This window comes from Hordeum vulgare, chromosome 6H, assembly GCF_904849725.1.
Source record: "Hordeum vulgare subsp. vulgare chromosome 6H, MorexV3_pseudomolecules_assembly, whole genome shotgun sequence".
Lineage (NCBI taxonomy): Eukaryota > Viridiplantae > Streptophyta > Magnoliopsida > Poales > Poaceae > Hordeum > Hordeum vulgare.
In genome coordinates, this window is record NC_058523.1 from 527,012,244 (window position 1) to 527,024,884 (window position 12,641).

General features: G+C 43.5%; 1 protein-coding gene across 1 annotated transcript; it reads right to left on the reverse strand.

Annotated features, from left to right (window-relative positions):
* Positions 1-523: 523 nt before the first annotated feature.
* Positions 524-11,068, reverse strand: LOC123401013. The gene is made up of 20 exons (XM_045094730.1): positions 10,699-11,068; positions 9,399-9,713; positions 8,094-8,285; positions 7,867-7,950; positions 6,780-6,839; positions 6,599-6,643; positions 6,332-6,531; positions 5,226-5,783; positions 4,784-4,910; positions 4,506-4,703; positions 4,281-4,370; positions 3,611-3,673; positions 3,354-3,428; positions 3,203-3,253; positions 2,707-2,784; positions 2,314-2,448; positions 2,113-2,220; positions 1,766-1,831; positions 1,399-1,518; positions 524-1,045 (listed from the first exon to the last, which is right to left on the reverse strand). The coding sequence occupies exons 2-19, from the start codon at positions 9,702-9,704 to the stop codon at positions 1,450-1,452; spliced, it is 2,505 nt and encodes an 834-aa protein (XP_044950665.1). The 5' UTR covers positions 9,705-9,713; positions 10,699-11,068; the 3' UTR covers positions 524-1,045; positions 1,399-1,449.
* Positions 11,069-12,641: the final 1,573 nt, after the last annotated feature.

Sequence of the window (12,641 nt, forward strand, 5' to 3'; positions counted from 1 at the left end):
TGTTGCGACAATTAATGATTTTGCCGAGCTGGTGCTCCTCTGGACTTGGATGCTTGCTCCCACCTTTTGTTGTGTGCGGCGAGCTATCTTTCTTGGTCTTTCAGTTTCGTGGTTCATAGGGTCTCCTTTCTCAGGCAGGTTGGTTGTTGTTTTCTCCTTTTTGCCTATGATCATCTCTTGCCGTGGTCTCGTGCCTTGTGACCTGTCACCTGTGCCACCTTTGCACATTTCTAGGTCCGATGTCTTTGGCTTTTTGTCTTTCTATTTCTTGGGCAGCTAATCGGGTGCAGCACAAGCTGATTGAGGGCAGGATTTAGGATTCAAATCAGTCTCTCGATGGAGCCAACGAACTATAGTACGTTTAGGCTAGGCAGTGTACCTGACTCGACACACTTCTTAGGCCTTCTGGCTTTGAAAGGGGCATTAGAACAGACAAGGCCAAACACGATGACATCTTACAGGAGTTGAGACTGATATCCAATTCCGTACAAGTAGGTATCTCTACAAAACTGATAGCAAACTCTAAATCCAAGTGCGCTGTCTTACAACAGTCACGACTGTCCTTTGATATGACTTCAAACTGTACAACACATAATATCACGCGTCAAAATTGAGATACAAATAGTCCTTCGACATTGCATCAGTTGTAACTCTAGTTTGTGCTTAAATTACGGGTATATGTTTCCAGTTTCCTCCCCATATACAAACTAGCTGCAAAACTAACATTGATATCCCATGCCCAGCAATTTTGCAGTGAACACGGACCATTTGGAGTGCACTGCATTGTAGGAACAACAAGCCAGGAAGGTTCCTTGTGGCAACGACTACTGCCTACAAAGTCTTCTGATGTAGCACAGCAAGCAGACCTAATTTACAACAGCCCAACAGGCATTTTCTGGTATAACATTACCTGGATCTCAACCATCTACAGCTTTGCCAACAGTATATGGGTTGTCCCTTGCAGCTTCTAGTCCACTATGAGCTGCCAATGTTATAAAAGGCAGCTTCTCCGACGGTATGTACAGTTGAGCTCAATGTTGAAAGGCTGCGATGCAAACGGATTCATCAGATGTTATTTGAAGGTACTATTTTTAAAAGCGGATATACGGCATATGATAAAGCTGGTAAAAGATGGTTGGGCTAGAAAAGCGATAAAGCTGATGGGCGAATTTTCTGTCACCTGATTGACAACATAACACAGGATTTGTGTTTTTAGGGTGCAAAAAAGGTCTACAACCAAAGCGACAGACCAAATAAAGTTATGCTCCTGTGCCCAAGGGCTAAGGCAAATGCTAACAGGTTTGAAGTTATAAATGCTTGTAACTATTGTTTTACAAGAGGGTGAAGAAGTGATGCGCAACATTTATACAATACGAAGAACAAGATTTAATTTTGTACCTTGGAAAAATCATGTCGCTGATGACACAGTCAAATCGTCAGGGGAGAGACTCAGTCCTTCTGATAAAAGGAGAGAACTAGGTCTGTATGTACCGAGAACAATTGTGTGTCCAGAAACAGCTGTCAAACAAAATCAAATGAACTGCATATATTAGTCTGTGCCACAGTATATGTCTCATTGAACACGCATATGCCTATCATATGTAAAGTGGCAAAAACATTTCTTGCGAAGGATATAAAAACTCAGCCAAAAAGAGAAGACCTCTAAGTATTGTTCAACCTGAGAATCAGGACCTTGAAGCGTTGTCCAAATATGGCACTCAAACTACATCAGAGGAATGAAAATGAGAAGGTTGCAAATTAATACCTTCATAAAAGGCCTATCTCGGGCCGGGAAAGAACCAATGAAACTCTCTCTTAAAATTAAGGAAACCTGTGTAAAGGCAGCAAAAGACAGTCACTAATTAGGGGTGTTTCTATGTTAAAAAATAGACTCAAGTCAACAACAAATATTCTACACATGATTACAGTTGGCAACTGGTATTTCTTTTTATGATTAAAAAAAGACTCAAAATTAGCAACAAGTATCCTGCACTTGTATATATCTGCTGATAAAATCCTGTTTAGTAACACACTGGGGGCACAAGACAATTTGTTCAACAACAAAAAAGGCACACAAGAATACACAGACCACACATTTTAACAACAGCATACCTTGTCATTGTTGGATTGCACATTGGTAATCGTGTGAGATCTTAAGTTGGAGCACAGAGAATCAAGGTGGGATCTAAGCACTGCTAAGAAACCTTTGGCTGCTTCCACCTGTATGCTCAGAAGTTTAGAATGATGTCAGAAGTGAAAATCCACATGATACATAAAATGCTTATACTTCAGCACAAAAAAACTATAACAAACCTGGGCATCTGTGCATTCATAGACAGGGCGCTTCCTAGCGAGATAACTTTCACCCACAAGTCTTGAATGATACGGCCGCAACGCAGAAAGCAATTCTTTCTGTTGTGGAAGTTGCGGGACTGAAGCAGACTTAATCTACATCCAGCATAATTTCGTCCATCAGTAATAGCTTGTCGCATTATTTACATCATCAACCATGATACTACAGCATTAGATGCTTTAAAAAATTACACTACAAGTGATACTGATGCTGTACCAAGTCTCCAAATCAGCAAACTTGTAAAAGGAAATAGGAAAGTACTATGCAGGCAATACACAGCAGTGAACAGAATTTGTCTCCAGAAAGTAACAAAATATCACAGGTCAATAGAAGGCAAGACACATTGAAAGTACCTGATTCTTGTTGGTGTCAATTATTACAGCATTTGCTAGCCTAGATTGCAGATCAGGTGTTTTGTTCTGCACACCAACCTAAACATAACAATAGACGTTAGTCGTGGACCAGACAGTTCAAATTAACTCAACAAAAAATTATTTCAAATAGATTGTGCTCGATGTGCCAAATCGCAATCAAATGGACTAATATCTACATATATGGTGTTCACCCAATGTGAGATATGTATCTGTCCTTCCATACCATTCCCCAAAAATATTCCCTTATCATCCTTCCCTGGCTACAGGCTTGCTTGGATAATGGATAGACGGAACAGATCCCATCACTTCAGACAGGCAGTAAATTTAGCCCAATTTTCTTGCCTTTCTGTAGGGACTGGGCCTAACTGCCTTCCATCAGCCTTAGTGTGAAGACTAAAAACATATATCTACCGTTTCTCCATGATTTTCTCTACTTTAATCAAACCAAAATATGTCAATAAGCTTGGGAACTCACAATGTATGGAACAGGCGCATCCAGAAAATCCAGCATGTCATTTGGCAAAACCTGAATTAAATGATGCAGAGATCACAAGAGGTAAGCATGAATACATTTGCCTAGCCATCAACTTCAGATCTGAGCACTCAGAGGAACAAAATGTAAGTACCGGTATGAGTAGACTCTGCCACTGGTATGGTCGTATTAAAGGTATTATGGATAAAACTGAAGCTGAAAGCATTCCCTGGTCATCAAAACAATATTCTTTATTAAATAATAACTCGTGTATGATTGTTCTATTTGCCATAACAGAAAATTGTTAGCTAACACACAGATCAAGAAAATTATCAGATTAACTGGCATGCAATATCATCACAAAAGGTGCGAGTAAGAATGTCAAAACATGTATGAAGGTTGGACCAGTACCAAATTAGAACAGACAATAACAATCTGTTTCTCCAGGAGTGCGGCAGCAAAAAGCGTAATTACCTGTCAACAAAATTAATTCAAAGTTTGTAACTACAGATAAAATTAGTTTGTGTGACAAGACAGATAAAACTAGAGCGCAAGCATGTAGAATGACACATCAACCATTGCAGTAAATGAAGGCATGGAACATTCACAACAATGAAGTGTGGCAGTACAGTGTAAAACAAGTGATGCCAAGGATCAAGAAAGGAATGCTTTGAAGTGGATAATACATTACATGCACTACAGCAACCAATTAAAATTCCACGTTGCCCTCTTTCAAGAACAAAAGGGATTCTTCAGTAGCAAGGTTACATCATGTACTTAAGAGTAAAACTAACCGATGATGCAGTTTTACAAAATAACTGACAATTTGGTTGAGAACTGTTTATAAATCCATCGAAAGATGTGCACATCGAACATGCAAACCAGACACTTGCAAATAATTGTGGAAAAAGGTTCAAGATTATAACAAGAAATAATTAAACTCTTGGCAGGGGGCTCTCACATTTTGCAAGTTTAGATGTGGGTTTACCAACGACAGTCTCAAGCAACTAGAGTGATAGAAGAAATAACTAGGTTCTGCAGAGGAAACATTTCATATCGGGAATAAATCAGGGATACTTACATGTTCCAACCTGAGGCATCCACATATTGTTGCAACAGCCCATGTGGATAGAGCAGTCGATTCCTCTTCAGCGAAGAGTGCATTACGCATCTGAAATGGGAATAGATATGTCACTTGCATATTATTGTTCTTATATTTATGATTATGATACTAAATATAACAGATGTAGGTAGGTCAGCGCTAAATGCATAATGTGGCAATGCATCTCGTTATCTCATAAATTACCTCAGCCACCTCTAAGCTTGTATCACGTGACCGAAGATCAATAGTTGACCCGGCAAGATGAAGAGCAGTTTCACCTGGCCGGTGAAACTTCAATGAGTGCAGGTGCTCCAACGGATGAAAATTAAGTGATGAACCCCTGACAGGACACTGCAACTGGTAGTACTGACAGACAACTTGTAGAGATCCATATTTTTTGGCCTGGAGAAAACATCAAGTTACTCAACAAATTCACAGAGAGGAGCTGAGCAAAATATTGCATAATTTCATGCATACAGAACCTTAGCCCATCGCAATATACTGTTGTGCCCGACTACGTCTCCATGACCAATGGAAGATGGCTCCTCCAAGTCCAAGTCGGGTGTATCATTTCTTAAATTTATGCTTTCAGAAGGAGAGTCTTGGGAACTGCAGAAAATGGTAATAACTGTTTTACTATTTTAATCAGGGACTGATGCACACGTAAAATATAGTTTGCAAACAACCGTTCTTCGCATTCATAATGTGTCAACAGTTAATAACAGACATGACAAGAGAATCTGAGGTAAAAGCATAAGAACTGAGAGCAGCACAACAGTTCCCGCCAACCTTTATTGGTTATCTAGCTATAATGTTAAAAGTATTCACAGCAACATTAGGGGTTAAGGCAAGGCCGATTGTGTGTTGAGGAAAATAACAGGCTTTACTGGAAGCTAATTGATTTGGAGGATACCATAACCATACCTTGGCGATGATTCAGATCCTTCACTAAGGCGAGACCGTATAAGCGGCAAGATAGTATCATTGACAAAGATATCAAGTTCTCCATCATTCACATCTTCATGTGAAAGAACATCAGAATTTTCCTTGGTATCAGATTCATTCGGAATGATGGGTAAGGAATCCGGCTCATCAAGCTTAACTCCAGATACATCAGTCGCTGCATTTTCTGAAACAGAATTGTCAGACTCTTCTGCAGTATAACACTGAGTAGCTGTTCCTGTTACAAGAACATTTTGTTCTTTGACAGGAGAACCACTTTCCTGTTGGACTTCTTGGGAGATGAACTCCAGTTGGTTCTCCCTACACTCAGAACTGCTGTCCGTGTCAGAGAGCTGCTTTGGAGAAACTTCCACACTTGGTTCAAAGGAATTTTCTACCGTTGTACAACCAAAATACAGTTCCTGTCCTACGATTTCGGAACCTTCACACATATCATCCTCACAGTTCTCCTCAGGCGATAATGAGGTTAGCATGCTAACACCATCCGTGAGCCATTCAAGTCGTTCTTCCATAAGAATACTGCATAAGAAACACGGCAGACACTTATGGCAGGCACATACAAAGGGTAGACCATCAATGTTGAATGTGTGATATCATCAAAGACACCCATACAAGACGTTTGACAAGACTCGAGAGAAATCAAACAAAACACAAAATCTCCAGAATGTAACATTAATACCTTACTCATACAAATGCAAAATTTTATGTACTGTACCTAGAGGACAGCAAAGTACTGTGCAAAATATGGAGTGGATATACTAGTTGCAGGGGTGAAACTATACTGATAGATCCAAAAGAAGAAAATGAATCTGTATTCTGTAAGGCCATCAATGCAACATAAAGCTCAGACATAAGGAATATTGGGAAATTATATGAATGAATAATTTGCAAAAATAATTTATAGACGAAAAAACAGAAGTAATTTGTAAATTAATTACAGATTAAGTAGGTTTCCATTTCTACCACCTCAAAAAGATCGACAAATCAAAAGACTCAAACTGAAGAGAAATTCAGATATTACAAATACAGTAAGATAACCAGAGATGATGGCAAGCACTGAACGCTACCTCTGCAGCACCCCAAAATGCAGTTCAAAGAATGGCAGCCTAGACAGGATGCAATAACACCGGGGTGTGGTTACTACATAACGACTCCGGCGTGGAAATACAGGTTTCTCATTCGAGAGCATCGAAACTAGCTTTGATGGTCTTTGTACAATCTCTTCCACCAATACACAGCATCCATACAATGTAGGATCATCAGCAACCTGCGAACTCTCAATGTCAGAGCCCCAGTACAGTGGAAGGGTGTAAGAGAGAAAGATGTAGACATACCTGTAAACGGAAGACGAAAGATTGATTGCTTTCTTTTAGATGTTCCTGAAGAAGAAAATATAAAAAGGAAGGTTCACATCAAAACACCAAATAGACTAGATTTGCAATGAGGTTGAAGGTAAAACTTCACGGCTAGTGAGATATTATAAGAATAAAACATGAACTCAGCTCAGAAAGTCACCTGCCCTAGGAGAATTTCGTTCAGCTCGCTGAATGAAGGAGTCCGTTCAACAGCATTAACCTATAACAAATGTAAATATAGGTAAATTATTTGGTGAGAAGTGTTTCTATGCTCTTCTTATAAAGCTCTGCACAAATATTGAGGAAACACTAACAACATGAAGCTAATTTGGGCATGAAACTAGGATTATGGACCATACTCAGCCGTAAAATTTAGCAGTTATTCTATTTCTGAGATTTCCGAGAATTTTGTACGAGGGACAACACTGTATTAGTGGATTGGAGCATAGAAAAAAAAAGGGGGGGCGTATGGGGTGTGCATGGCGAGGGCAATGGCCAGATATCCATCAGATGCCTGTTATGCCTACTGCCTTAATGACTAGTTCTAGTTTCACTGTTTTTATCTACTAAATTTCCTGGTACTGCTTGTTCTGCTTGCATATTTACTTGGCAACGCTGACATGTCAATGTATGTCCGAAACAGTCTAAATGACCACCTGGTCCATTGCCCATAGGAGTGTCCGAGTGTGTCTACTCCAGCCATATATTTCAAACCTGTCAAACTGACACCCCGGGCTTTTGTCTAATGGACCCCCTGAGGAGATTTTTATCACGCTATTGCAGTATTGCATGCATGATGGACGTAGACAACTAGGCTGGTGACTCAGCAGGGGCTGGACATGCTAGTGCTAACTAATTTATTTATTTTACTTTCCTTCTTGGTCTTCTCTCTCGATGTCTTCGATGTCTCCTAACTCTGTTTCCTACACATGGGCATTGCCGTTTTTTTTATTGCATTATAATTAGAAATGTAACCCAGGTGGCAAGTTACAGTATTATGAACTGAACCAGACATAACAATATGTGAACCCTGTAAAAAAATATAACCTATACAGGAAGCACCATAAAACTTGGTAAAATTAAAGTTCAATGTATAATCGTCGCAACCATTTTATTATAAAGAAATGCTAAGTATCAGGGTAGCACCATAAAACTTGGTAAAATTGAAGTTCAATGTATAATCGTCGCAAACATTTATTATACAGAAATGCTAAGTATCAGGGTTATGTAGTTCAAATGTGGCAGACCTGTGCACCTCCAGGAAGGCAGAACGAGACGATATCCTTGTACTTAAGCGGAAGAGACCTCTCAGGGGGGTATGCAAAAAGGACCTTAAGGACAAGACAAAATATCAGCATAGGGTATATTCTGGGGGGAAAAGCAAGGGAATTGTGGGTTCAGACACGTTAAGAAAGGCAGCAATAGGACCTCCATTTTATAAGAACATGCAACAATAGATGATGTGAGTGATAACCTGAGGTTCCAAATTTGATACGGCATGAACTTGGTGGTGGTTGTTGCCAAATATATGTCTTGATTTCTTTGCATCATCATCATTTCTCCCTAGAGCAATGTTTTCTAGCTCATGGATATCTGCCTGAGGAGGAAGCCCAACAATCACTATGCTCTCGAAAAGATGTGATGGTTCTTTGATGCACCTATTACCCTGTTCCAACAAAAAAGAACTTGAGGCACTATGCTCTTCAACATTTGCCACAATTACCAGTCCTACTAGTTTCAAAATGCTAGGCCAATTCAGCAGGAAGCAGTCGGCCAAATAGTAGCAAGAGCCTACATTGCATACTTACCTAAAGCACTTAAATCAGATTTCAAAAGAACCCCAAAAGCAAACAAATTGTGTCTGCAGGTGCAATAAATACTTGTACACTTGTGTAGAAGGTACTCCCTCCATCCCAAAATAAGTGTCTCAACTTTAGTACTCACATCATCAAAGTTGAGATATTTATTTTGGGACGGAGGGAGTACTAAGCAAGCCCAATTTCAGGGTTTCCAACAGAACAATGGTAATTTCTCCTCGATATCGAAATATGAGACTGCTTCACAGTATGACTAACATGAATATCCCAACAGCAGAATAGCTCCTGCAGCTCACAAGTCAAACACCCAAACCTCTAACCAAGGCACAACAAAGTTTTTCATAGGTTTTAAGTAATTTAGCAATATTTTATCAATCGCTACTTGATAGGCTCCTAACCAAAAGAGCCCAATTAAGAGCTATCAGTGACAAGACTCCACTTGTATCAAACATGGGATATAATTTTCTCTGATAATGACCCTTCAAAGCAACATTGCATGAATGTAGATACTAGAGAACAGTGTTAATCAAAGTATATCAAATACAAACAGTTAAAGTAAATGGCGGTCATAGACACCAAAACCAGTAGGTAGCCTGGACACTAGAGCAATATAGATAACAAAACAAATGGCATTGTGTCACGTGACCACACATAGACTATGTCCTACATAAACTAGTGGAAGAAAATCAAGTAGATACTATTAGTAGGATGAACTGCAAACACGAGTATTATGCTTAAACAGTAGCTGTAGACAAAGACACTTTGAGTCACTGAACAACTACAGAAAATTGACATGGTTTGGTTGAACTTATACCTATTAGTTTGAAAAGAAGCCAGGTATCACATCAATCATTAACATTACAGCTCTGGCTAAGCACCTTAGTTAATCAGCAGAGCATATCCCACACCAAGTAGAGCATAATAGGTAGACATGAATTGAACATTGGTAGTGTCATACATACCAATGACTTCTGCTGGAACCTCGACCACTGCCGCTTGTGTGTCGTGAGAACCTCTGGATTGTATGGTCCAGACACTTCGGGTGAATTTGAAAACCCTTTCATGATCTTCGAGAATTGCTGCTGCAGCTTCTGCATTGGGCTGCCACTCTCTTCCCCAGACGAATAGACGACAGATGGCCGTGTTGGTTGCACAGTGGCAGCTGAAGTAGCAGCAATAAATGCTCTTGCAACCTCTTCGGTTGTTTGCATCAGGTGCGATGTGTTGAACTTGACCCCTTCAGACCCATCACTCTTGTTATCAACCATCCTAAATGCCTGTTACTTGTGCAAGCAAGGATATATTCAATTCAGTAGTGTGATCGAGAACACGAAGACAAGCCATATAGCATCAGGGAGTAAGAATTACATCACAGGGGCACTTATTAGATTATAATCCCGTCTGATTAAGCTGCTTTTGTACAACTCAGTATTTGGCGATGCATATTTATTCTGTACATGTTTTACACTCAAATACGAGCTGAATAACATAAAACTTGTACACATTCAATTCCAATTTACCCAGCTGTAGCATGCACCCAACAAGTAAACCATGCCATCAATCAGCTTTGAATCACCTAAATCCAACTGGAGTGGACCTTATCAGCCATCAACCACAGAAAGCAGCTAAACTGGTGACAGCCACCTGGTACGGGGCAACAAAATCAGCTTGCATCTCACTCCAACATCCAGCCAGAAAGCCACCTAATAACTAACCGTGCGTACTTTTTCCGGTAGTATCAAGGCCATATAACCAAAAGCGCCCCCACCGAGTTGGCGACGCACCTTTTCCGCTAGTATCCATCCATCACTAAGAAGAGAGCATATGGCGGAATCTACGAAAAGGCAACGTCGGATCGAAACACGCCCACGAATCGGACCCTTCTATTATTGATTCCTTGCTAGTTTTCTTAATAAGGCTCTGCTGTCGATTTGCTCTACCTACGAAGTAAGAGTAATAAGAAAACTAAATCGAGCGTGCAAGTGTTTGGCCTGGACCGAAATTGCGCAGGCCAACCACTCGATCCCGGAGTTTGACCCGTGGTCCGCCCACCAGAATCGCCGTTTGACCGCTGCCCCAAACCACCCCCTGCCCGCCGCGCGTGCGGGAGGAAGCAACCGCGGCGCGGGAGGCCGCACGCCCCGGAAACCGACGGCGGGGCCGCCGCCCGTCGAAGAAACGCCGGGGAAGATCCGCGGGAGAGAAGGGGAAAAAAACACAGAGAGAGAACTAGGGGGCGAGGAATCCGTCGAGCCGGCTCACCTGGGCTGGTCGGGGAGGGGTTTGAGGCGCTCCGGCTCGCTGATCCCCCTCCGCTGGTGCTACTGCTCCGCGCGCCGCCGCCGCTGCCGCCGCCGAGCCGCCGGCCGAATGGTCTGACGGTCTTCTCTCTCTTGACCTCGCCTGCCTTCCTTTTCCCGTGTCTGGGCTAATGAACGAACGCACGCACGCACGCGGGGTTGGGATCCGGCGGATTAACGCACGCGACGGTGGGGAGGCGATTGGTTTTACGGGGAGGAGTTTAAGGTGGCGTGATTTGGTTTTTGGTGTGGGTTCGGGCAGGAGATTTTCGAGAGCGGGTTTGTCGTGGGCGGCTCCGACTCTCCTCTCCTCTCTTGTCTCGCCGCTCGGCTCATCAGGACTGCTGCTGGGGCGCGGCCACCTCTCGCTGCGCGTGGGCCCGGGCTGCGGCGCCGGGTTGACTGACCCGGGCCGGCCGTGCGCCGCTCGCGGCCACGTCCCTCTGCTCTGCTGGCGCGTGGACAGCTCTGGGCGGAGCCAGCGCTGCACAAGGCTCTTTCTTTTTCTACCTCTTTTTTTGCCAGCTCTGATAGTTGTGTGTAGTCGGCAGCAGGTCGGCTGGCGGGAACGACAACGCGAGATTTCTAATTTCTTTGCTATATGGAGCGCCACTGCACCACCATATATATATTCTGAATATAATAGTGTGATTATTTCTCTCTACATGTTTTTTTCTGTGTATGCAAATGATGCTGCTGGTTTGGAGGCGTCCAGCGAAGCTTGGCGGCTTACTTGTCAGCCCAGATTTTCCGTGACGTGCGAGTCGTTACCTGTCCCATTCCAACAAGGCATCCATCACACGGCCCTGTGTGTGTGTGTGTGTGTGTGTTCGTCTGGACCGTTGATGGACAGCTACGTCGTGGATAAGCACGCACGCACGCACGCACGCTTGAGGATGGGACGGTACTGATCGGAGGAATTCCTCGCTATCTTCGACGATTCGTGTCCCCAAACTTTCCCTCATCCTTTCTTTTTCCTTCTTCTTCGCATGCTAACTGCGCCTTCTTCTGCCGTGCAAAATGCTTTTTGCGAGTTTTGGGGCGTGACAAGGATCACGGGGTGGTGTGTGGTGTGGTGTGGTGTGGTACGCGTGCGCTTGCTTGGACTTGATTCCGGTCCGTGAAGACCGTGTAGAGACGCGGTCGTTTTTTTTGACCGGTTCTGGTATGGGAACACAAACAAAACTACCACGCACTAGCCAGCCACTCCTGCTTTGACTGCTCCGGGCCGGGGTTGCTGCGCGCGCCTTGAATTGGATCCGCGCGTGAATCTCACATCTGCAGCCTGCACTGCAGGCTGTTTGCGCGGAAGCCAAGGGACGTGCGGCCAGTACACTGGTTGGAGTCTTCGATTTACGATGAACGGTGCAACCATGCGCGTGCACGAGCGGCGGCGGCCGCACCGGATCGTCGAGGCCGAGCGGCGTCGACGACGGCGACGGCGAGTGCCGACTGGCGAGTGGGACGCTCTTCGTCATCAGCAGGAAGGATGTTTCATTTATTTGGGCCATCCCCGGCGTGGCGAGAAAACCGCCCGGCCCGCACGGACGGCGCCACTCTTTCGCTTTGTCAGCTTTATCGCCTGTCATGGTACCACGCTCTAGTCGCAGTCAGTGTCCCCTCACCACGCAAAGATGATTGAATGAAGAAAAAAATGCATACTCCTACTAGTACTTCGTGTTATGCTCAAACAAAGAAGAAGAAATATATTAAATCGACGAGTGGGGATGGCCACACGCGCTGGCAGACTGCCCGGGCACGTACCGGACTTGCATCAGACCATGGCCGCATGGCGGGGAGCCGGCCCGGCATGGGGAACACGCATGCATGCAGAAACGCCGTGTGCCTGAAGCCAACTCTGTTCATTGCGCATCCTTTGGTGACCGTGACGAGCGACCCGGGGAT

Bases quoted from the DNA above. Each gene is read 5' to 3' on its own strand.
- LOC123401013 (XM_045094730.1), bottom strand. From the start codon at position 9,704: ATGGTTGATAACAAGAGTGATGGGTCTGAAGGGGTCAAGTTCAACACA. The intron at 8,286-9,398 runs GTATGTATGACA...TTGTTGGAACAG, and splicing joins GGTTCCAGCAGAAGTCATTG to GGTAATAGGTGCATCAAAGA. The intron at 4,911-5,225 runs GTATGGTTATGG...CATTTTCTGCAG, and splicing joins GGATCTGAATCATCGCCAAG to TTCCCAAGACTCTCCTTCTG.